At 36.2% G+C, this 24,730-nt stretch overlaps 2 protein-coding genes across 3 annotated transcripts in view; one reads left to right on the forward strand and one right to left on the reverse strand.

Annotated features, from left to right (window-relative positions):
- Window positions 1-24,730, reverse strand: part of ITGBL1 (integrin subunit beta like 1) — a 1,366,350-nt gene that overhangs the window by 355,201 nt on the left and 986,419 nt on the right. The gene's annotated exons all lie outside the window — the stretch shown is intronic.
- NALCN (sodium leak channel, non-selective) overlaps window positions 1-24,730 on the forward strand; it is a 293,641-nt gene that overhangs the window by 116,808 nt on the left and 152,103 nt on the right. Inside the window, exons 10-12 of the mRNA XM_004423148.3 lie at window positions 4,266-4,397; window positions 17,971-18,138; window positions 24,230-24,421. Coding sequence (XP_004423205.1) covers window positions 4,266-4,397; window positions 17,971-18,138; window positions 24,230-24,421 — 492 coding nt within the window. The remainder of the gene's footprint in view (window positions 1-4,265; window positions 4,398-17,970; window positions 18,139-24,229; window positions 24,422-24,730) is intronic.

A 24,730-nucleotide genomic window follows, 5' to 3' on the forward strand; every position in this document is an offset into this window, starting at 1 on the left:
TCTTGAGCTGGTATCATATCCTCTATGAAAGAGCCTCTTAAACTTTAAAATGCACATTAATCATCGGGGACCTTGTTCAAAATGCAGATTCTGATTTAGTAGGTCTGCGATAGAGCCTGCGATCCTGCATTTCTTTTTTTCTTTTTTGTGAGGAAGATCAGCCCTGAGCTAACATCCATGCCAATCCTCCTCTTTTTGCTGAGGAAGACCGGCCCTGAGCTAACATCTGTTGCCAATCCTCCTCTTTTTTTTTCCCTTTTTCTCCCCAAAGCCCCAGTAGATAGTTGTATGTCATAGTTGCACATCCTTCTAGTTGCTGTATGTGGGCCACCTCAGCATGGCTGGACAGGTGGTGTGTGGATGCGTGCCCAGGATCCAAACCCGGGCCACCAGTATTGGAGAGCACACTTAACCACTAAGCCGTGGGGCCAGCCCTCCTGCATTTCTAATACACTCCGAGGAAGCTGCTGGTCCAGGGACCACCCTTTGAGTAGCAGGGCTCCTGAGCATTCCTGACAGATATGGCTGCCTTGAGGATGATTCAGTTATAGTTGCTTCTTCATATTTTGGTAATTCCAACTGTCACATCCAGAAATCAGTAGTTCTTGGATCAAAGCCAAGCTAAAAATATATGTAAAACTTTCTGATTTTTTTAAGAAATATAAACCAAAATGACATTGCAATTAAAGAGAACTTTAAAACATTGAATGCATATGCAGAATCTGAAGAGTCTTATATTAAATATCTATATAAATATATAGATATATACACATATATGTATATAAATGTATATACACACACATACATACATACCTGCATATGTATGTGTGTGTTTATATCTAGGTATATATAGTCTACATCCACAATAAATAATACAGTTGTGAAAATCTTGTTATATAATATTTTGTGGCACTGACTCAACTTTAACACTTTCCTTTATGTTAATTTTTATAAGAAAATAAAAAAATTGAAGGGTATAGATTTGGACTGCCTGTAGATATAAGCATGAGTCTAAAGGCACTGTTGCCAGCCCTTCTACGTTAATGGAGACCAATAGCCAGTTTCAAACATTGGTTGCACTGAATTGAGTTGAAGTAGTCCACGTCACTAGCTCTAACTTTAAAGCTAGAGTTACTGGTTTAAATATTTAAATTTAGCAACTGCACATACTGATCACCTTAATTCTTATTTAATATTTGAAAGTGATTACTTTGGAGAAAGCCAGCTAAGCAATGGTGATTATAGTGTATCAAAATCCATTGTAAGTGATTATTTTAATGACTCTGTACCAACAGGGACACGTAGACACTCAGACAAAAAACAACCTAATTATAATGACAGCACCAAAGTGAAGCTGTGACAGTTACAAAACCAATGTAAAAGTTTTTTGACAGCCATGGCTGAAAGCTTTGTTTGGACCTTTCAGTAATAACGGTTTACTTAAAGACATAAATTCACAGCTAAGGAAAATAGAAAGAGAAAGTTGTGGCTTTTCTGTCATGCAGATAAAGTGGAAATCAGTTGAAATGTTTTTAATAGAACATTATGTTGAAAAGAGTACAGAAAAGGAATAATAGTTATGGAATTTAACTCCCACAATGGGAGAAAGACTAAATAACAATAAAAATTCTAATGAGAATAGAAACTTGCCAAGGGATTTGCTTATCTGTGTTATGGAGGTCAGTAAGTTCCTGCAAGTAAATTGACGTGTATTTAAATATGTTGATTGGCAGTTCTGGAATTTGATTTTCTATTACCTATAAAATAAAGCTAAAGGCAGATAGATATAAGAATGCATCAATAGCCTTGGGGACACGAAAACTTACTAAAGATTTGCTTTTCCAATGGCTCTGACATCTCTCAAATTATTAGACCTTATCACTTTTATTTATCTCGCCTGGTTCTGGACTCAGTCAAGTATACAACATAATGAATTCTTTGACCTTGGGCAGCTAATTTCTCCTTCTTGAACAGCAAAATACCTGATTCACAGAACTGCATTTATTTTTCCTGCAAATCTTAATAGAACACATGATATGCAAACACTGTTCTAAGAGCTTTACAAATATTTGCTCATTTAAAATTGATAACAACCTTTGGAGTTGCCTTTGTCATCTCCACTTTACTGATGGGAAAACTGAGGCACAGAGAGGTTGAAGTGACTTGCCCGGGGCCGCAGAGCTCGTAAGTGGTGGAGTTTCAGCTCCACGCACCTTGGCTCAGAGCCCACGCTGTCAGTGCCGACTGCAGGGTAAGGAGGCCCCCGTGAAATCACATATGTGGATGCAGAGAGACAGCGGCAGCGCTCAGAGGCAGGCCTTGTTCTCTCTTCCCATTCTCAGGCTCTGCTTTAGTTAGGATCTTGTAGTTGCAAAGACTGAAGAATTCTCAGGTCAGATCAAATGGTGAGGATTGTGTCCGTAAGTACTGAGAAGAAGCGAGGCCTCAGGAGGGGGTTGCATGCTGGCACTAGTCCCTGGTCAGTGGGTGCCACCAAGGGATGTGACTCAGTGGTTTGTTATGTGCTCAGCCACTTTGCATAGGTCAGCTTCTCCCCTCCTGCTGCTGCCCAGCCTCTACTCTCTCCTTTTATTTGTTCTCTACCCCAGTGGACAGTGGGTCCAGAATGGACTTTCAACAGACTTGGGTACAGAGCCTGGCTCTGTGGTGCACTTGCTGGGTGACCTTGGACAAATGACTTAATCTCTCTGAAGTCACTGGGAAAAGGAAGTAATATATCCCACCACATAGGGCTATGGTAGAGACTAAAAGAGATAAAATAAATAACATACTTGTAGTATGACCTGGAACATAGGAAGCATTCAATACGTGGTAGCTGTTATAATAGTAGTCATTATTTTTGAATGCCTAATTATCTCACTTCAATGTACACAGTAGACTTGGACCACCTCAATACTGTGTGACAGGGCCGGTCCCATGGCTTAGCGGTTAAGTGCGCGCACTCTGCTGCTGGCAGCCCGGGTTCGGATCCCAGGTGCGCACTGAGGCACCGCTTCTGCGGCCATGCTGAGGCTGAGTCCCACATACAGCAACTAGAAGGATGTGCAGCTATGACATACAACTATCTACTGGTGCTTTGGGGAAAAAAAAAAAGGAGGAGGATTGACAATAGATGTTAGCTCAGAGCCAGTCTTCCTCAGTGAAAAGAGGAGGATTAGCATGGATGTTAGCTCAGGGCTGATCTTCCTCACAAAAAATAAATAAATAAATAAAAATAAATAAATACTGTGTGACAGTGGGAAAGTTATTTAACTTCTCTGAGCTTCAGTTTCCTTCTCTATAAACTTAGAGTAACTTCCCAGGGCTGTTATGACATTAAATGAGTTAACTTATGAAAAGCACCTACGACAGCTTCAGGCACATTGTAAATACAAATACAGACATCGGTTTTTATTAGTTGTTGTATAATTCTAAATTAATTATTTATGCAAAGGATACCAAGTTTAAGTTGTGTAAGATAAATAATGGAGATCTGCTACGAAGCATAGTGCCTATAGTTAACAATACTGTATTGTATCTTCAAAATTTACTAAGAGGCTAGATCTTATGTTAAGTGTTCTTACCACAAAAAGTAATAATAAAAGAGGTGGGAAGAAACTTAGGGAGGTGATGGATATGTTTATGGTCTTGATGGTGGTGATGGTTTCATGGGTGTATACTTATCCCCAAACTCATTGAGTTGTATACATTCAGTATGTACAACTTTTCTTATGTCAATCCTACCTGAATAAAGTGATTTAAAACGATAAAAAATAAATTATTTGTGGAAGTAATAAAGTAAAAAATAAATAGATCTTAGGTTTCTCCCACTTTTCCAGTTTTATGATCATCTCTAAAATATTTTCATCCACAGTAGTCTTCTCTCTTAACAGAAGAAAGCAATACTTGTTGTGTGGTATCAGCTTTTTTAAGATCATTTCTCCATGCGGTCAGTATTTAAGATAAAAACTACCTAACTAACCAATGAAAATTAAGGTACGAGCTATACCCAAGTTAAATGACATGGATTTTCCATTTTTAACCAAAAGTCTCTGAGACTATCTCTGCAGTCATTTTTAGCTGCCTGAAGAGAAAGATTCCCTTTCTCTCACCATTCAGCAGTGGTTGACATTCATCGAGTTATCTTAGAAGCGCTGTTTTGCACAGCAGCAGAGCACAAAGGTGTCGCAGGTCTAAGCACACCAATTACGTTTAATCCTAAGGTTTATTTCTTCATTAAGAGTTCCTCTGTTTTGCCTCCTCAGCAAATGATGCGCTCGTCAGTTTTTCACATGTTCATCCTGAGCATGGTGACCGTGGACGTGATCGTCGCCGCCAGCAACTACCACAAGGGAGAGAGCTTCCGACGCCAATATGACGAGTTCTATCTTGCAGAGGTAAGCAGCTCACGTTTTGAGGTAAAAGTGCCTTTTATAAAAGTCTGAAAATTAATTTCAGTTCGTTAATTACTTGGCTTTGACCGAAGCTGCTTCTTAAGGGTTGCCTTTGGTCCCTGTGTTGCCTGATTCATTTCCTGTCACCGGGGGCCTGTCCGATCGTCCCCATAGCGTGTCGCGTTGCCAAGGAGATCCTCTGCCTGGGTGTTACTCTTCCCTCTTGCTGTTCTCCTGTCCACCTCTTCTTTTCTCTCCTTTTGTCGTGTTGTCTTAGTCTGTTTCCTACTGAGTGTAAGCGAGCACAGGTTCAGAAGATTGGAAATAAGCAAGTCAGCTCAGCAATAGCAAGGAGGGGGCTGGAGGGAAATTGAAAGAGATAACACACTAATGTCTGGCCTAGAAACTGAGGGGTGACAACCTGCGCTAAAGATGTCAAGTCAGGAGCAGGTAAGTTTAGTGGTTAAATAAGCACCTTCTAGCACCCTCCATACCATACTAGAGTTTTGGAATCGTACTTTTTATTGGTTGAGTAACTTTGTTAATATTTGATTTTTAAATACTTTCTAATGATTTCCAGAGATCACTGTTTTTTTCATTGTGACCAGTTATTTCTAGAATGTATCTCAGAATTCAATGGTTATGTTTTTATGAAAAAATTGATTGACATATAATTCTTTAGAAACCCATTCATCATGTAAGTAAGGTATACATATACAGCTGTGCACACTTCAAGAAATCCATATATGAAAAAGTGTACTTAAAAAGCAGAAAAGATGCAATTTGATTATCTTTATTAAAAAAGTATTTGTCACATAAGAAATCAATTTGCCATGTAGTTGAGTTCTCTTAGATACACAGAATTCTCCCAGTGCATTGAAAAGTGCATTTGGTTAATAAAAATTCAATCCACCCACACATAAGCTTTTCAGAAAAGGAATGGATGGCCTACACCTGTTGAGTGTGAACATCTATGTGGGTATCAGGAAACTTTTAAGGAGTCACTTGTGAATTCCACTCTTCTTGAAAGTTTGTTTCCTGTAACAAAATATCACTAGTGCTAAACTTTCCGTAGAGTCGAGTCTGTGTGATGGGATGCTGCCTCATAGCTGTGTGGTATATGGAGCTTAAGTTTAGCAAGAAATAGAGAAAGTAAACAATAACAAGTTTTTTATGTTATGGAGAAACAGTGACAAAGGCTCATGAAGAAATTATATCCAGCCCAATGCCTGAAAAATGGGGATAATTTTGCTGCAAATCCAGCACACAAAGAATGGATTGTCATTAAAAGCAGGGGGAAACATGGGCCAATAATAATATTTGCAGGTGAACTTCTAATGCAGGGATTGTACGTTGAAGGAATCCCCATCAGGTGACTTCTGTCTGTCCTGTGAAGTAGGAAGCAAGGTCTACATCCAGCCTGATGAGGGGACAATAAAGTGGGAAGTTTGTGGAGAGAGGAGAGAGGAAATGGTTACTGTGGAGAATGCAAAATAGCTAATTAAAGATACATCAAATGCAGTGCTGAAGATTCATCTGAATTTTGAGAGTATGAGTTTATATTGATACCAATTTAGACAGGTCTGTGACTTTTTGGGGCCTTGCATAAAGGGGACAAAGGCAACATTTAGATTGATCCAACTTTAGAGCTTTTTCAGGCTGGTGGAGCTGAGATGAGGGCTCAGGGAATATGGAAACGGAGTTGAAATAATGACCCTGTGGTCTGGGTTGGATATGAAAAGAAGTAAAAATAAGAGGAGAGTGAAAGTGCAAAGTGAAGGATCTAGGGGCTCCAAATGGTCAAAGAACAGGTAAGGCTGAAGTGATGCAATGAGAGCCAGAAGGTAAGGTTGTGATCAGAGAATAGGATCCAGGATTTAGAATTTCAGAATAACTCTGGGTAACTAAATACAAAATCTGGGGTGTTATATGGATATGAGTAGCTTAAACACAATGGAGTCAAGACAAAAATGGCAAGGAACCATCAGGCTAAGCTGTTGGCTGAATCTCTCCAATGACATTGAAGTCATTCAGCGTGAGGCTGGTTCTTGAGGAAAGGTGTGTAGGCGGGAGCATGTAGGAGGGACTGATAGAGAGATTAATAGAGGGCAGCTACAGAGAGAGTCGTGTAAGAGGATGTTTTAACCTGATGAAGTACATCTCAAAGGGGCATTGAGGAGTAACCAATGGGCTGTCTCTTCCTCATCCACATATTATCCTACGTGGGCCATAGGGGGCATTGGAACACTGGGCAATGAATGGGCATTCTCTTCTGGAAAAGGCTGTGGAAGAAGTTATGCATTTGGGACAGAATCAATTGAGGAAAGGACACAGGAAGCAGATTCTTGAGTGGAGGTTGAGAATGTAGAAGAAATTATTTGACATGGAACAAGAGACCCAAAGGTTAATTAGAGTCTCTGGTGGAATGAGGTGGGAAGAAAGGTGAGATAGAAGAATTATACAGTAGCATTAGAACCAGAGGTTAAAGGGCTGATGAAAAAATGCCTGGGAATAAAAACAGAAATGGCTACATGTGATTGAGATTATGCCATGTCTCTGAGAGGAGCAATCTGTATCTGCTTCCGAGGAAGTCCTGGATATTAGAAATTACACTATCATTTGTTTTGCAGCCCAGCCCAGGATGGGTACTCAGTCACACTGACTCAGCCTGTAGAATAAATACATAGGCCATCCACTGGCATCAGAAAAACAGAACAGAATCTTCCAGTAAATTTTACCTAATTTTTTCACATAGAAAATTTATCTCTTTCCTAATGTGTTTATGTGTTAGCTGATTTATCATCATACTGTAGGAAATTTCAACAAAATTTCAAATAATTTCATATTGTAGAGTTCACTGATTACTATTTAAGTGCATTGGTAGAGCCCAGGGGTAGTTGATAAATCCCTGTCATTTTTTCTTTTTTGTAGATAGCATTAAAAAAAAAAAGCAGAGAGACAGGATTGCATAGTAGAATCTAGTATATATTCTCTGTCTACTAATTGTTGTCCCCTTCCCAAACCACTGGAAGTAAATTTGATTTTAATCAACTAGGTAATGGAGATTTAGTTTACTTAAACAACCATATAGGCATCACTTTGTTCTTGAACTACTGAAGCATTCAGAACTTGTTCCACTTCTATTGCTTGATTTTGGGTGTCTGAGTTTTCCAAAGCATGTTTGGTCTCTATTCAAATTATGTCATCACTTCCCTTTGTATCAGAAACTTGTACAAGAGTCAAAGTGGTTTGTTTCAAATGAGCGTGGATAAGTCATTTTAATCAAACTTAATTTTTTATAAAGTATTCTCTTTTAAAAAAGCTTATAAAGATGGGTTGAGTTTAAGTCAGTAGTCAGCAAACATTTTCTTGAAGAGCCAGATAGTAAACATTTTAGGCTTTTCCAGGCACACACTCTCTGTGTCAATTACTGAACTCTCCATTGTAGTGCAAGTAAGTATGATGTCAGAATGGTTGTGTTTCAGTAAAACTTTATTTACAAAAATAAGCAGTGAGCTCCAACTTGGTTTAAGGTACAGAAACACAGAGCATGTCAACTATCATCCTCATGTGTTAAATTCAAGTATCTTAATAATGACAATAATAGCTACCATTGTTTTGGAGGTTCTATTATGTTGCCAAGTGCTTTAAAGGAATTCATTATCTCATTTAATCCTCAAAACAGCAATTCAAGTTTCTGGACTATAATGATACAGTATTTAAGGCAATAGCGTTAGCTAATATTTTGGAAAGTTTATTTTTAAAAGAGATCACAAGAGGCCATGAGCTTTTAGAGAAGTAATTTCTTGAGTTCACACATATTCCAGAATAAATTATTCCAGAAATCCAAAATAAACCACTCTACCCATTAGGAGTCAACTTGCAGTCTGAAAAACAGCCTTTAAGTATAAATTAAGCTGCTTAGTTTCTGTTGTGAAGCTGGGGACTTGTTTTGTTACTTTGGATTAATTAACCTAAATTTAGAATTAGTTAAGAAACAGGGAAAACTTTTCTTTGTTTTCTAGGCTATGCATAAACATAAAAAGGTAAAGATTTACTTTCTTTTGTCAGAGTTTTCATTTTCACTTAAGATAATATGTTGTTATTAATATTATACATAAAATCACATTTTATAAGGAGCATAATTATATTTTAAAATGTATATTCTCATTTTCTTAATAAATAATAAAATTTGAACAATACTTGTCTATTGTTATATAAAGATATATAAGTATATCTGTATATCCATTAGACTGTAGGTTTGACAGAAGTTTATCAGCACAGTGTTATGCCCAGAAGATTAACAATTTTAAAAAAATTCCTCTTTTAAGAAACTCAGAAGCTGATGGGAGAAAGAGAACAATGAAGCCAGCAATTCTAACAGCATGTGTCTGTTGCATTTCTGGTCAAGAGAGAGGTTTCCCTTATTTAGAACTCCAGGATGTCTCTGGTTTCCTGTTTTTCTATGATTGCCGTGTTTGAAGCAGAGGGTTTTCACAAAGCATGGACTCATTTTGCCATCTTGCACGAAGTCATCTTTTCTAGAAAAGTAATTCTGTGTTCCTCTGAAGACATTTGGTTTTATGATATTTGTTAAAATGAAATTAAGTGAAAGACCATTTATTTTAGTTCCAACAAAATCTGACACTCATATTTCAGCTCATTAATCACAAGAAATGACCAAATTAAGAAAGTAACTCATCTTGCCACAACAGCAGTCTTTCATATTGTCACTAAGTTTAATTTCATTTTCTGGGAAACTAATTAAATAAGTTTTTACTGATAATAACTTTTTGTGTGTGTTTCTAAAGGATTTGGGCAGTATCTTGTCAGGTGAAAAATAATTCAATAATGACATTTTCAACTATTCAATGATCCCTCTCAAAAGTTTGCTCTTTAACTACATAGAATATTGAAGGTACAATTCAGACTAAGAGAAGGTGATTTACAGACCTCTAGAATGATGCAGGTAATCATTTATTTTGGTGTTATTTAATCTGAATTTCATTTAGGAGAATAGGGTTACCTGAATTGAGTTTCTTGTGAGTTTTTTCCTATAATCTTCTTTTGTAAAAAATATGCATTCATTTTCTCATAAATATCCATTGTATTTCTTTGAAATTATGAAATAGAGACTGTAGCACAAATCTTAGATACTATATTTCAAATATCTTTCCACATATGGGCAGTATCTCTACCATTTCATCTTCTCAGACCTCCTTGGCACAATCAGATCATTTACAATTTGTCACCTATAAATGCTCATACATTATTCGTTGAATTAAAAGGGCAGAACAATTTCCATTGTTCCTTTTATATTAAGCATGTCATTTTCAGTTATTTTTCTCCTTAGCTTCAGAAATTTGACAATCATCTTGTTCTTTTACCTGCTAGCCTCGCAAATCTGGTTATAAGTTCTTTTGGAAAACAAGCATTTTAAACTAATTTCTTGCATTTTCCGCTCTAAAAAAAAATCTTTTCATAGGTTATGTGCTGTCCTGAGAACAAATATAATACTGTTTTTTAGAACAATAACTCCTTTAATTTTTAAATCTGCATTCCATTATTGGTGACTTTCTTGAGGACCAGGGGGGTTGTTATAATATACGTTAAATGGCATATGTATTGTTATAAAATGAAAATTTGAAAAAGAAATAATAAAATGTGGTGTTTAAAGAACTCATGTAACCTGTGTTCCTGAAAATGTTAGTTAAACTCTGCTGTAGTGACATCAAGTCGATATATCTGTAGAGCATGCATTCTCAACAGGGGTGAAAACACCTCTAAGGTGGTAAAAATTGGTTCTTGATGGGCCAGCCCTGGAGACCTACTGGTTAGGTCTGGTGCGCTCTGCTTCAGCAGCCCGGGTTTGGATCCCAGGTGTGGACCTATGCCACTCATCTGTTAGCGGCCATGCTATGGTGGCAGCCCACATAAAAACTGGCAACAGATGTCAGCTCAGGGTGCATCTTCCTCAGCAAAAAAAAAAAATGGTTCTTGTAGAGGCAAAAAAAGACTTCCACTTCTTGTATAAAGCAGAGATAGATATGTAGAGTACATAAACAGATATATCACATATCTCTAGTATTAAAAATTCCATATAGTGTGGTGATTAGGAACGAAATATCTAAAAAGACTCCTGGGGGGGCGATTTAAAAAAAATGTTGGAAAACACTGATTTAGGAAAATTGTAAGAAGAAAGAAATATTTTGTTTTTTTCATGTATTGTTTCCAAGTTTTCTCAAGTAATGTGACAAAAATATTTACAGAAAGTTTATTATACTCTTACAAACCTTGCCTTCACTCTTAAAAAGATGAGTTTCAACTTGTAAGTGCTCACAACGAGTGTAACGTAACATACTCCAAGGATACGGAGTTTTTTCTTGGTGTGGGGGCAGCAGAGTGAGGGGCCGAGGCAATGGCATGCTCCAGGGCCACGAGTGACGAGTGGAAGTCCGCCCCCCCACAGGTTGCACCTCTGACTGCTTGGGACCCACAGAAAGCCCTGACACTGGACGCATTCACAGGAGATGTTATGGGATGTCCTTCCAGGTAATTAGGTTCTGCAGACAGCCTGGTGGCCTTCTCCCTTTTACACAGCCAGCAGCACGACCCTGGCAAGGTCTTCCCTGTCCAGCTACTGTCAAGGTTGACTTCCCTGACACAGGCTGAAGCTGCCCAATGAGAAGGGATTACTAAAGCTGCCCCCTCATGCCTTCTACTCTCTTCTGAAGGGTTGTCTTCCTCTGAATTGAAATTCTACACTAAACCTTTTAACTACACTAAAATAGCTGATGACCACTTAATCTAATGTAATTTTCCAAATCCCTTCTTTAATTCCTGACATAGTTCTCACCTACAGGAGGATAACCCATAGTTACTAGTAAGTTAGACATATTTTTAGGTATAATATTTTTCCATAAAATTTTATCGTGTTAGGATTAACACTGTTTCTCAGAGAACTAGAGTGTTAGCTTGTAACAATTAACAAATTATGTTAAAAATGAGGTATTTGATCCCTGGAGTACTGGAATCAGGAATTCTAGTAGGAAAATCAGTGGGAATGTGGGTATTTATATATAATCACATAATAACTTGCTAAATCGCTTTCTAGTGCCTTTTAGTGTCTTTGAGAAGCATATAGTTTTCCCACCGAGCAAATAATAATACAAATGGATCCAGCTGCATATTTTATTATGAATTACGATCATTTAAACAGATCATTCCATCTGTCTTTTTGATAGCAAATGTAGAGTTGGTAAAGTGATTAATTGTATTTATATATAATTAGACACGCTATTCAGATATATTTCAGGCATTTATTAGCAGCTCCCTACTTAAAAAAAAAAAATGGCCACTTTGAAATCGATTACATTCCTTCCTTTGGAAAGAAAGGCTGAAAATACAGGCGAACTGAGAGATGGAGGTGTGGATGCCCGTCGCTGCTCCCTGGCTAATACGACAGCCAGATCAGGCTGTGGGTGGGACCTTTGTTGTGGACACATCTGAGTTTCAGTTTCTTCAGAGATCCCCCAGGATGTCTGGAGGACTTCCTCGTGTTGTTGCAAGGCCTGGACTGAGAAGCCAGGGTAGAGAGGAGTCGCCTCTAGTTAGGACTTGTGGCAGGGCTCTGGGTTCTTTGGTCACCTGAGGCTGACCCTGCAAAGGAGTGGCACCTGCCCACTGGTTGCTCGTGGTCCAGGGAGATCTGGCAGAATCCCCCTGATCTCAGTGATCCAGGAAGGGAACCTCCCTGGAAGCTGAAATACCCCCAGGTGAGAGTTGGGAATGGATTCCACCAGCCCGTGAGGAATCCTGTCATGGAACAGCTTCCTCCTGAGCCCTGGACAGGAGCTGTGGGTTTTTAGGTCATTTACCACAAAACCCACAGTGCCTTCTGCTACCCCTCATTTGCTACTGCTCAAGAGAACGTAAAAGACAAACAAGCAAAAAAAACATGAGCAAGCAAAGAAAAATATTCTCACACAAAGGGACTCAGAAATTGAGGATGGAACTCAGAAATCCAAGAAGAACATCTAGTTCAGGAGTTTCCTGACCAAGTAGAATTGGTGGAAGTAGGTTTTTGTTTTCCTGGGAGTTTTTTGGGGGTATTTTTTGGTGAGGAAGATTGGCCCTGAGCTAACATCTGTTGCCAATCTTCCTCTTTTTGCTTGAGGAAGATTGTCACTGAGCTAACACCTGTGCCAGTCTTCCTCTATTTTGTTTGTGGCACACCGCCACAGCATGGCTTGATGAGTAGTGTGTAGGTCCGCGCCCAGGACCCAAACTAGCAAACCCTGGGCCACTGAAGTGGAGTGTGCGAACTAACCGCTACGCCACCGGGCCAGCTTCTGTTTTTGTTTTTAATATCTCGAGGACAGATAATTAGGGCACAAAACAAACCCTCTGAACTTTGACTAAAATTTTCAAAAACTGAGCTAAAAAGGGCATGGTTATTGTTGAGAGCTAATGATTAATATGGGAGGTCAAATGGAAAGAAACAGCTCAAAGAAATGGTAGAAATCATGAGGGAAAAGCAAGAGACTGGCTACTCAGATGTGAATCATAGGAGCCCCTGAAGGGAAAAGGGAACAGATAGAATAAGAGTAATAATAAATGAGAGAAGAAAATTTCCCTAAACCGAGGAAGAGTGTAAATCTGTAGACTGAAAGGGCTCACTAAATCTCAGGGAGATTAAATGAAAAAAGATACATTCCTAGGCATGTCCTGGTCACCTTCCTTGATTGCAAGGATAAAGAAAAAACCTTTTTAAGCCTCTGAAGAGGCTTAAATAACCTGCAAAAGCAAGACAAATGTATTCTGCATTGGATGAATCATCTTCAATATTGGAAAGTAAAAACAGTGAACCAATATATATATAGACAACTGAGAGAAAAGAATCACAACTCAAGAATCTGTACCCAGCCAAAATATTCATGTCAGTGTGAAAAATGCCTTTAAGATAGGAAAGGATTAAGAGACTATACAACCTGTGATATTTATTTGAGGAAATATGCTAATAGATATGCTAATCGTAAGACAAGTACATCACAATCTACAGGACTAGGTGAGAGAAGATGAAAAGGAGAGAAAAGTAGTCGGTATTGGATCTAAATGGAAGATGATAATAAAAATGTCAAATAAGGATCCTTGAAAAAAAAAAGAGATAATTACAATTCAAGAAACTAGAATTAAAATTGTGAACAATCTCAGCAAAAACAGGATTTAGGCAGGGGTGTGATATCAATGGAGAGTGGGGTGATAGAACGATGCTCTGGAATTCGTAGGGTGGCACAGGTGTGAGGGATGAGTGAGCAAGCAAATCTGTGTGGGAGAGGAGTTTACAATTACTCAATTCTGATGCAATAATAGAAAAGTATAGGTTGATTTATGACAGTTGGGAATTAAACTGGGGGATTAGAAAAGCAGAATAGAATGTCAAATTAACAAGGGAAGAGAAGAAATTGACCATAATTTCACCAAGCAAGAAAAGACAAGAAAAGGTTAAAAGGTGAAATAGCAATGATGTACAATATAGAGGAAAGGTAAGACCACGTTTAACTTTGGTACCTTAAATGTGAGCAGGTTTAATTTTCTAATCAAAAGACATATAAAATCCAATTATGTTTAAACACAAAATCAAATAGTATATTGTTTACAGAAAACAGATTCAAGGTGGCTCTAACAGGTGGCTGAAAATCATCTCTCTGTGAAACAACTAAAAGTGGAATCTAAAATGTTAACACATTTTAAATGCTTAGCAGAAAGGGCAGAAAATTAAGGAATATTCTTAAGGCCAAAAATTAAGTGCAATGTGAGTGCAGAATGCCAGACAGGCACTAAAGCCAGTGGCTGCCCTGAGGGTATTTGCATATCTTTGTCACCTAGAACTTGCAATTTTAAGAGCTATACCCAAGAGAGAAGACGAGGCTGTGTAAGGTGAAGAGTCAGAACAGAGACTCCCACATGACGTCGGGATACGTGAGGTCTGTACCCCAGTGAAAGAAGGAAAAAGTCTGTCCCTCATAAGGAAGTGATGAGGAAACCTTTAGTCTTGACCTTGACTCCAGATGGACAGAAGAAAGTAAGCTTTACTGAAAATGTGTAAACACAAGTCGACCTGCACTGGGGATTGGAGTTCCAAATCACATTACTTTCAGGGTCTAAGAAACATGAGCCAAGAAATTGATTTAAAGAGGTACCAAATTTGTAAGATACTCCAAGCCCCCTGGTGAACCAATCCTTTCTGGAAAAGTGTATTCTAAATGCAGGTCTTGAAAATCTAGAGGAAATTGATGATTCCCTGGCAAAGTATAAAGTACCAAATTGACGGGCGAGTAGGAAACCTGACCAGAAGAACATGGGGAAGCTTTGATCTACCATTACATAAAGGACTGGGCCCCTGTGGTTTTTTTTGCTGAAGTTTATCTACTTTCAAAGATGACATCATTCTTACTTTATTTAAGAAATTACAGATCATACAAAAGATGGAAAACTCCACAGTAAGTTTGATAAACTAGCATAAGCTTAACCCAAACCTGATAATGATAGTACAAGTAAAATTATAGACCAATTTCATATATGACGGTAGCTACAAAAATTATAAATAAAATATTATGTGATAAAATCCAGCGGGTTGGCATTACCATCTAGGATTTATTCCAGGAGTATACAGATGGTCCACATCAAGGGCTCTTGTGACACGTCTCGTGGCCTCACTGAATTGAAGGCTAAAATCCTGTAAGTAGAATAGGATGAGAAGGAAAGTCCTTAAACATAGTAGAAATTAATTACTCAAACCCACTGTAACCATTATATGTGAATGCTGAAAAACTTTCATTGAAAATAAGGAGCCAATTATGGCTTCTTCTTATTACCACTTCATTATTTGGTATATTACTCTATAGCTGTTCCGTTATAGCTAATGAATTAATACAATTAATCCAAAATAAATCTTGACAAAAATCTTACCTTCATTTGCAGATGAAATGTATATATCTCTATAAAACTCAGGAGACTTTATTAAAAATATTAGAATTAGTAGAAGAATCTAGTAAGGTGAGTATAGAAAATCAATATAGATAAATCAATAACTTCTCTCTCCACTGGAACTAACTGGGTAGAAATGGTAATAAATAAATAAGGTAAAAAATGCATTAACATTAGTGACTGGAATATTAAATTTGAAGAAATAAATTTCACAAAACAAACAATAACATCTTTATGGGGGAAAGTTTTGTTAAAGAATATAGTCCAAATAAATTGAAAAACATAATATATTCCTGGATATGAAGACTCGATATTAATCCTTCTAAAGTCCTATTTTGTATGAAAAAGGTAAAGAAAAAATCATAAAGATAAGGATAGACATATGTGACCATATAAAATTTAAAGTGCTGATAGAGCTAATGCCACCAAAGTTAAAAATCAAACTACTCACAGGGAAAAAATATATATAGTTCATATAGCAGACGAAGATTAATGTCGTTAATATTAACAACTCCAAAAACTGATAAGAAAGACAAAACACCACCATAGAAAATTGGCAGGCTTATGAACAGAAAAATTGTTTTAAAAAGAAAATAAATCTAACTGATCAATACACATATGAACAGATAAGCAAGTAAGTTTGATTACATCTGGTGATGGTACAGATTTAGGACAAGAAACACTTTCCTACCTTTCTGGAAGGCAAATGATTTTACTGTAACATTTTGAAAGTAATCTCTTAATATTTTCTAAAATTTAAAGCACACAAACCTGTCCTTTGCCCCAGCAACACCAGGTTTGAGAATCTATTTATAGCTATGAAAGCCCAGTAAATACTGATATTGCATAAGGATGGTTAGTGCAGTCTTGTTTGTGAAATAGCAGAATGCTTAACCATTTTTCCTGATGACTCCTTATCAAGGAAGTGCCACCTTTCAATGAATCAGTAGGGAAAATGTTGAGTTAAATAAACATTGAATAACATGGGAAATTATGCAGCTAATAGAAAGAACACGTAGGACCTGTATCTCTTAACCTGGAAGGAGGTCTGTGATTGTTAGTGAGAAGAGCAAGTTGCAGAGTGACATAGAAAATGCACACCTGGTTATGGGATCGTATCTGTTTGGAGGAGGTTGGAGGTGATTGAGGAGGGAATATACAAAGTAGTTAACATGAATCACCTAAGAAAGGTGGGCAAGGGGTTTCATTAATACTTTGATTTAGGATTATTTCCCAGTTAAAATGTATCGCTCTTTTATGTTTTTTAAAAGGAACGTGAAAATTTAAATCAAGAAGCAACTTGGGTCTACAAAAGTGCTAGATTGAGAAGTAATGTTAATTTCCTCCTCACATCTAAGTTATCCATCTGCAACACTTTTTGTGTTCCATTCCTAAAAATGCTATTATTAAAACTCCATTCTTCTCCACATTTTCCAAATGTGAGTGGAAGGAAATCCCTTCAGATATTCAATGTTGGCCTAGAAAAAGAGAAGCAAGCTCTCCTTTATTCCTGTCTTCCAATAAATCTTCTGGTATCTTCTCAGAGGGATATGTTATGACTAATTCCAACACTCACGTTTGTGTTCTTTAATAAGAAGTTAATCTGATACTGTACATTTAAATTACAGCTGCAAACTTCTTTATAAAATGAGTACTCTTACCCATAGGACAAGTAAAGGAAAAATAACATGCTATGTTTACATGTGTATTTTATAATAGTATTGGCATTTGTAATAGCAAATTTATAGAATTAATGTGATAGATTAAGAGATTGACCTAATTTTAATATAGTAATATTATTATTAATTTTATTAATTAATAATATAGGCATCTTGTATTAATATATTAATTTATGTGTGCATATACACACATACACATAAATTGCTTGGTATAGAATCCCAATTTCTCTGCTTGTTTATGTGGCCCAAAGTGTAAATGATATTTAAACTTTTTAATTATGCTTAGTAATATGTGAGTTGTTTTATAATATATCATGTGCATTATAGAAACTTTATCTTTAAAAAATACAATTATACAAAACTGCAGCTTTTCTGTGTATACAGTAATTCTGTAAATGGCAATGACTTTTAAGTAATATCAAATAGTGGATAATGAAGAAATAATACCACTCACAAACGTTTAACGTTTTAACATATGTTTTTCTGATTGCTTAAGATGTATTTGGTCTGCTGTGTTCTGGTTGGTGTGTTTCAAAACCATTTTTTTAAATAAAATGCCATTCTGGATTCTTTTTAAATTTTTATTTGTTTATTTTTTCCCCCAAAGCCCCAGTAGACAGTTGCATGTCATAGTTGCACATCCTTCTAGTTGCTGCATGTGGGACGCGGCCCCAGCATGGCCAGAGAAGCGGTGCGTCGGTGTGCGCCCGGGATCTGAACCCGGGCCACCAGCAGCGGAGCGCGTGCGCTTAACCGCTAAGCCACGGGGCCGGCCCCCATTCTAGATTCTTTTAAGCTCTTCATTTTGTATGGTAGTGGCTGAAATTCATGCATTAACAAATATATGAAATATTTTTAAATAAATCATAGATTTAGATTCCAATTTCACTGTCTCTCTGTTCCCCTAGGTGGCTTTTACGGTACTTTTTGATTTGGAAGCACTTCTGAAGATATGGTGTTTGGGGTTTACCGGCTATATTAGCTCATCTCTCCACAAATTCGAGCTACTACTCGTAATTGGAACTACTCTTCATGTGTATCCAGATCTTTATCATTCTCAATTCACCTACTTTCAGGTAATACGAATAATGCCTATTTGTCTTTAGAATATTTTTCTTTCCAGAGAAAAATACCAGTCACATTATAACAACTATATATAATTATGTAATAGTTATGTATAATTATTATATAGTAAATACAAACTCGAGATAGGCCCAATGACATCTTAAATACCAAAAATAGTGCATTCATAAATTGTAACATTGTTTTTTAAACTCCTGAAAATTCATGGTAATAAATGGAGATGTTTCACATACTGTTCATAGATTAGATATACATATTTTGTATACACATAGATATTTATCTATGCATGTGTATCAGATTTTAAGATGTTGACACACACTTTAAAGAAAGTTAGAAAATATGAATTTAACTCCAAGTGTAGATATCCCTCATCAATAAATCTAAATATGTTTGCTCAACAATGACTTACAATTGAAATAAGAAGAAGTAAAACTTAGCTTTAAAGATTGTAGTTCATCATACTTTCTTATTTATAAATGCATGTTACTTTCTTTGTGATGATTAAATAACAATACCTATACTTCTTACTTCATTTATAATAACTAGATACCTGTTTTTTCTAATGTGATATATTGAATCACATTACTTTATAAATATTCAATAAGCAAAAGTAATTACTAATTATGTTTTTGTTATTGTTGAATAATAGCAATATACTCATTGTTCTTTTAAATACTTGGTCAAAATGATAAAATATATATATGTGATATCCTAATTTTAAAAATCTCAAATATAGTCATTTTTCTGACTCAAAATTGGTCATTTATATAATTTATCATGGAAATATCAGAATGTTCATTGTTTTCTTAATAGATATTTAAAAATCGTTGGAGAATAAAATGGCAGCAGAATTTTAAAGAAGTAATTGAGAGAAAGAAGATTCCAACTCCCTAACTGAAACAAAACACATTCCAACGTCACCAATTTTATTTATTGGTGATACCAAACCTGTCAGTTTCAGAGCAATGTTAACTTTAGCTGGCAGATTACAACCTGAAACTCAATATTTCTGATACCTGGAGGAAAGGACATAAAAATATAAGTCACAAACATAAAAAATACCCTGCAAACACAGTTGAAAAGCTGAGCCTCTAGTAATCACAGCCAAGCATATTGATATCACAGAGGGTTATCATGGTCGAAGGTTTCAGTACCGTCAACATCTTTGAACCTAAATCCCTTGTCACTTGTTGGGTTATGTCCTAAGTTTTGGTTATCATCAGTGAGATGGCTGGGGCAAGAGATATGCACACGTTTAAAACTCTTGATACAAAATGTACTTCCCACATGTATAAGATCTTGGGGACTGTTGTCTAGATTCATAAAATCAACATGAGCATTTAGTATCTACAGTAGAGAATCATCATGCATAATTATAGAAAATATATCTGATAATCAAAACTACTAGATATTTCTTACAAACCTATTAAGTTAGCCAAATTAAGAATAATATCCATGCCTATTTCAGCAAGGGGACAGGATAAAATGTATTCAGGACTTTAAAATTCTTATAGTTTCTCGTAGATAATTTTTCAGTGAAAAGTTAGAAATAGGTCAAACTTTTGTCTGCAAAGATATGCGTTTTGGAATTCTGAGAGAAAAAATGGGATGTTTAAATGGTAAAACGTTTGAGGAATAGCTTAGCAAGTCATATGCAACTTTGACCATAAAAATAATTATTATGATGAATTTTCTATAACTTAGAGATATGATTATGTTTTATTTAAATACAAGACAGTATAAAATTATATAACATGTATAGCTACATGTATGTTATATAGGTTATATAACATGTATAGCTACATGCATGTTATATAGGTTATATATAACATATGTATACATGTTTTATATATAACATATGTAGCTGTATGCATGTATGTAAAATACCTATAAATGGAAAAATGACTGGAAAGAAATAAACCAAGTTATTACAAATTATTAATAATCATCATCTCTAGGTTTCTTCTACTAGTCTGTTTTTCACAAAATATCTAAAACTAGTATGCATGGCTGTAGTCATTTTATATAGATATAGATATAGTCACATAATATGCAGTCAATGAAGTTTGCAATTTTAACGTTGTCTTTGATTCTGGATTATAATTTGTAATAGTTTAGTTTATGTTAATAGTTAAGTGATGTTCATTTGTATCTTTCTGTGCATGGCCATGTTTATATTTTTTTAATGAAATAATTAAAAACTACCTCAGTTATTTTGTGGCTAAAAAATAAATCTCTCAAGGTGTCAAAAAGATTTTTGCAAATTCCCATGCAGAGAGCCCACTGTATCGAACAGATTGGCTCGTTATGGGCCCACTTTGATCTCCCTCGTTGGTCCTCACACTTCTCATTTCACTTGACCTTTCTTCACTGTGTTGGCAGCAAGTCTTTCCTTAGTGGATTTCATGTTTTTCATATATACTTGAAGTCAACAGTTTAGTACAAAATGGCTCCCTTTATAATATCAGTTATCTCTGAGACTAATTATTGGTGTTATTCATCTATTTATTCAAATGGTATTTACTGAGCACCTACTCTGTGCCAGGCACTGTTGCAGATACTGAGGACGGATAGAAGTGAACAGGCAGTGAAGATCCCCACCTCAGGAGGCTTAAATTCTAGAGGACATACAGTTCATAAACAAGTACACGAAAGAATGTGGAATACCAGTAGTGGAGATGCTATAAAGAAGACATAAGCAGGGTAGAAAGGAGGGAGGTTGTGGGGTAAAGGTACTATTTTGTGTGAGTTGCTCATGGAAGCCTTCTCTGAAGAGGTGACTTGTGAGCAGAGACTGAGTGAAGTGAAGGAGTGAGCCATGAGAAGGCCTGGTAGAGAGAACCACAGGGCGCCTGTCCTGATGTCTTCAAGGAATAGCACAAAGGCCGGTGTGGCTGGGCTGGAATGAACACAGGGCAGCATTGTCCTGTGGGAAGTAATAAAGTCTTACAAAATGCTGTGGTCTGACATACCAGGGTGATCATGATGACATCGGCTGGTATTTATGTGCATTTGCCGTGTGCATTGTTGCATTTGTTTCTCATACAATCCTGTGAGGTAGAGAGAATACGTGTAAAGTGAGGTCCCAAGAGATTTAATAACTTGCCCAAGATCACAGAACTAGCAAATGGTGGAAACTCATTCCCAAGAAGTTTAATTTCCTAGTTCCTATTCTTAGCTACATAGTTTCTACAGAATCTCACTATTAGTCAACGGATAATCTTTGAGAGACAGACTTAGAAATGTGCTTTGGAAACAACCACAGAATGTTCTACAGTGCTTATCTTTAAGAGCATGGTTTACTGTATTTCATATCTGTAGGAACATAAAATCAAAAGGCTTTATTGGGTAGATAGAGTGCAAATAATACTTATCCCCAAATAAATGACAAGGCATAATTAGAGTCACTGATAAGGATTTTACCTTTCCACGGATGCAGGCTTACCCCTTTGAAAATGCTGACCAAATCACCAGTGTGGGAGTAGTGTTAACTTCTGTTTCTTCCAGCTAATGAAATATTAAGTTATCAAAATTGCACAGATGTGCATAGGCTGTTTTTATTGGAATTTGGGATAGGACTCAAAATTACTTAGGCAATCTTTTAAATATGTTTTTAATACAAGTGGAGGAAACACACAACACTGAAATTCAAGCTATAAACCAGTTAAATTGTTCCTATAAACTTTCCTAGACTCAGCTGTTCACAAATTAGATACTGAATCATTTATATCTGAGAATAAGAAAATCTTATAAAAGTGTGAAATCTTTCCAAATTATTATTCTGGATATTAATATGAATGTTAATATTTTAATAGTTCTTATGATAAAGCTGTTTTCTTATTATTTGGAAAGATAATCTAAATGTAATATGTTTTGATTTGGTAATGTATGTTAAGAATTACAGCAGGAAAAACTGGTAGCTTAACCGTATGTGTGGTATCATGTTTAATTTGAACAATATGACTTCTCACATAAATTTTCTTCTTTAAATGTTGTGTTAAGGATTTTAAATTAGCATGAAGGAAGCATACATTTTCTCGACTTCCTTAAACGTTTGTCTACTGCTTTACTAGACATGTGGCTACAAACCACACCATTTGTGTTCTGCAGACAATAGGAATGATAAGGTTCCCCATCAATATTTCCTGTTAATTCAAAGTTTAGGAGGGTAAATGTGGCTTCGGGTATGGCAAAATTCAGAGGCTAAAATGGTATTATTGAGACTCAGTCAGTTTCTCCACTCACCTTTTTTCTGTGTTGGTATCATTCTTAAGCTGGCTTTCTCCATATGGTGACACAGATGGCTCCCAGAAGCTCAAGGCTACATGGTTCTTACAGTAATTCCAATTGGGGATAAAAAAACAGAACACCTTTTATAGGTCAAACCAAAGTTGTGAGGATGACTCAGGTCATTGTGACACTCTGTCCAGGCCTGGACAGTGGGCACCAAAGAGTCCCTTCTGGACCTCATGGACTAGGAGTGGAGTAAGAATGATTTGCCAAAGGAAAATCAGGAGGAGTAGGAAGCCAGGGATGCTGAAAAATCCAAACATATGTTGTTTTACATGTGTAAAAATTAAAATCTAGGTTTTTAAAGCATTTATTGTTCTTTATTCAAAATAGAATATAGTATTCATCTTTCTTCTCCTAAGAAGCCTTCACAGACCCCTTAAGCTCTTATTGCTGTTGAACCATCTTGGGCAACCATTCTACTTACCATATTTCATTTATGCCAAGACCACAATTTTCCTATATTAATGTCTCTAAATTTGGGACCTGTCTTATAATCAGTGGTGTGTTATACTTTAATTGGCAACATATTTTATTTCTCAGAAGCATATAAAAAATTGATGTCATCTTAGACTTGATGAAAAATGCTATTTTTCCGTGCTTTATACTTCAACTTTTAATTATACACTAATTTATATTTTTAATCTTATAAATATACCTTTAAGAGCTGTGTCTTGTATTATAGTCCCTTTGTAAGAGCAGCCATTGAATCTTATTTGTCCAACACAATGATTAGCATATAATAATCAATTAGTATTTGTTAAATGAATCAGCAAATGAATTTATTAATAGTTATAGGTGGGTTTTTCTGCGTTTATATACACGCAGAACATCTAAACATATGTGTTTTTTTAGGTAACAAACTAAGCAGATATGACAAAGATCTAAAAATACAAGTCTGCCATAATAGAGAAGTTTGTTTCCCTCCAGTAGTTGGTGGGAGAGTAGGTGGCTCTGCTCCACGTGGTCATCCAGGAAGCCAGCCTGTGAGATGGAATGAATCTGTCGACTTCTATACAAGGCTTCTATTTCTGTTCCAAAGTGGCTGTTTCAGTTGTTTCTATTTCCCTGCCAGAGGAAAGTATAAAAGTCCAGAGCAAGTGTATTTAATTTAATGTGCCAAAAGCTGCAAAAATCACTTCCTTTCACGTTCCTTAGGTCAGAACCTAGTCCACTGGCCACACCTACCTACAAGTGGAGCTGGAAAGTGTCGCCTATAGCCCTGGGTAGCCACCTGCTAGGCTAAAATTCAGAAAGTTCTCTTATTTAAAGGAAGGATAGAATGGATATTAGAGTATCAGTCTCAGCCCTAAGTAAAGACTTGTTGATAGAAGGGCTTTTAAAAATTTCTTTATGAATGTACAGTCATACCTAGAAAGGTTTATTTTATGAGACAATGAATATAGCTAATATTGAACTAAATGTTTTCTTCTACCTTTGAACATTAGAAATATATCAATTTTATTTCAACAATATGTATTAGTTAATACCTCTTTGGATTATCACATTATATGTTAAGACAGTTACCACCATTTTCCTTCATTAATTTGGCATTTACTGGGTTCTGGCTATAAGGTAGGCACTGAGCTAGACTGATAATATCTTGCTTATTATATTGTTACTTTTCTTCTCTAGCTGCTCAAATGGAAAAGTGCAATTTTATAAAGAACTATGAAAAATGAGGTTTTAATATGAACTCATTTAAGAATCAGTGTAAATAAATTCCTTGTAATGTAAATTACAGTGTAAATACTTGTAATGATCAAATATGTGTGTTTTTCTCTCCCACGATAGGTTCTTCGAGTAGTTCGGCTTATTAAGATTTCACCTGCGTTAGAGGACTTTGTGTACAAGATATTTGGTCCTGGAAAAAAGCTTGGGAGTTTGGTTGTATTTACAGCCAGCCTCTTGATTGTTATGTCAGCAATTAGTCTGCAGATGTTCTGCTTTGTCGAAGAACTGGACAGATTTACAACATTTCCAAGGGTAAGAATAAAAAATGCAGTCGGTTTAATTCATTATTCTTATTTTAGTAATAATGATTAACATCAGGGCAATTTCACTTTAACAGTGGTTTAAAAATATTGTCATATTTTTAGTAACTTGGAGTAATTCAATTTTAATATTTAAAATGGTCTCTTCTGCAGGGTGCAGGTGTTGAACACATTTTCAGCATTGTCAGATTATACGTCAGTTCTAAAGTTCTGGAAATAATCTAATAGAATGAGATACTGAAACCAGTAAAGATGGAAGTTAGTATTCTTAATGCCTATAAATGAAAATGTAGCAAAACTT

Source organism: Ceratotherium simum, chromosome 10 (assembly GCF_057802395.1).
Source record: "Ceratotherium simum simum isolate JZ-2026a chromosome 10, ASM5780239v1, whole genome shotgun sequence".
Lineage (NCBI taxonomy): Eukaryota > Metazoa > Chordata > Mammalia > Perissodactyla > Rhinocerotidae > Ceratotherium > Ceratotherium simum.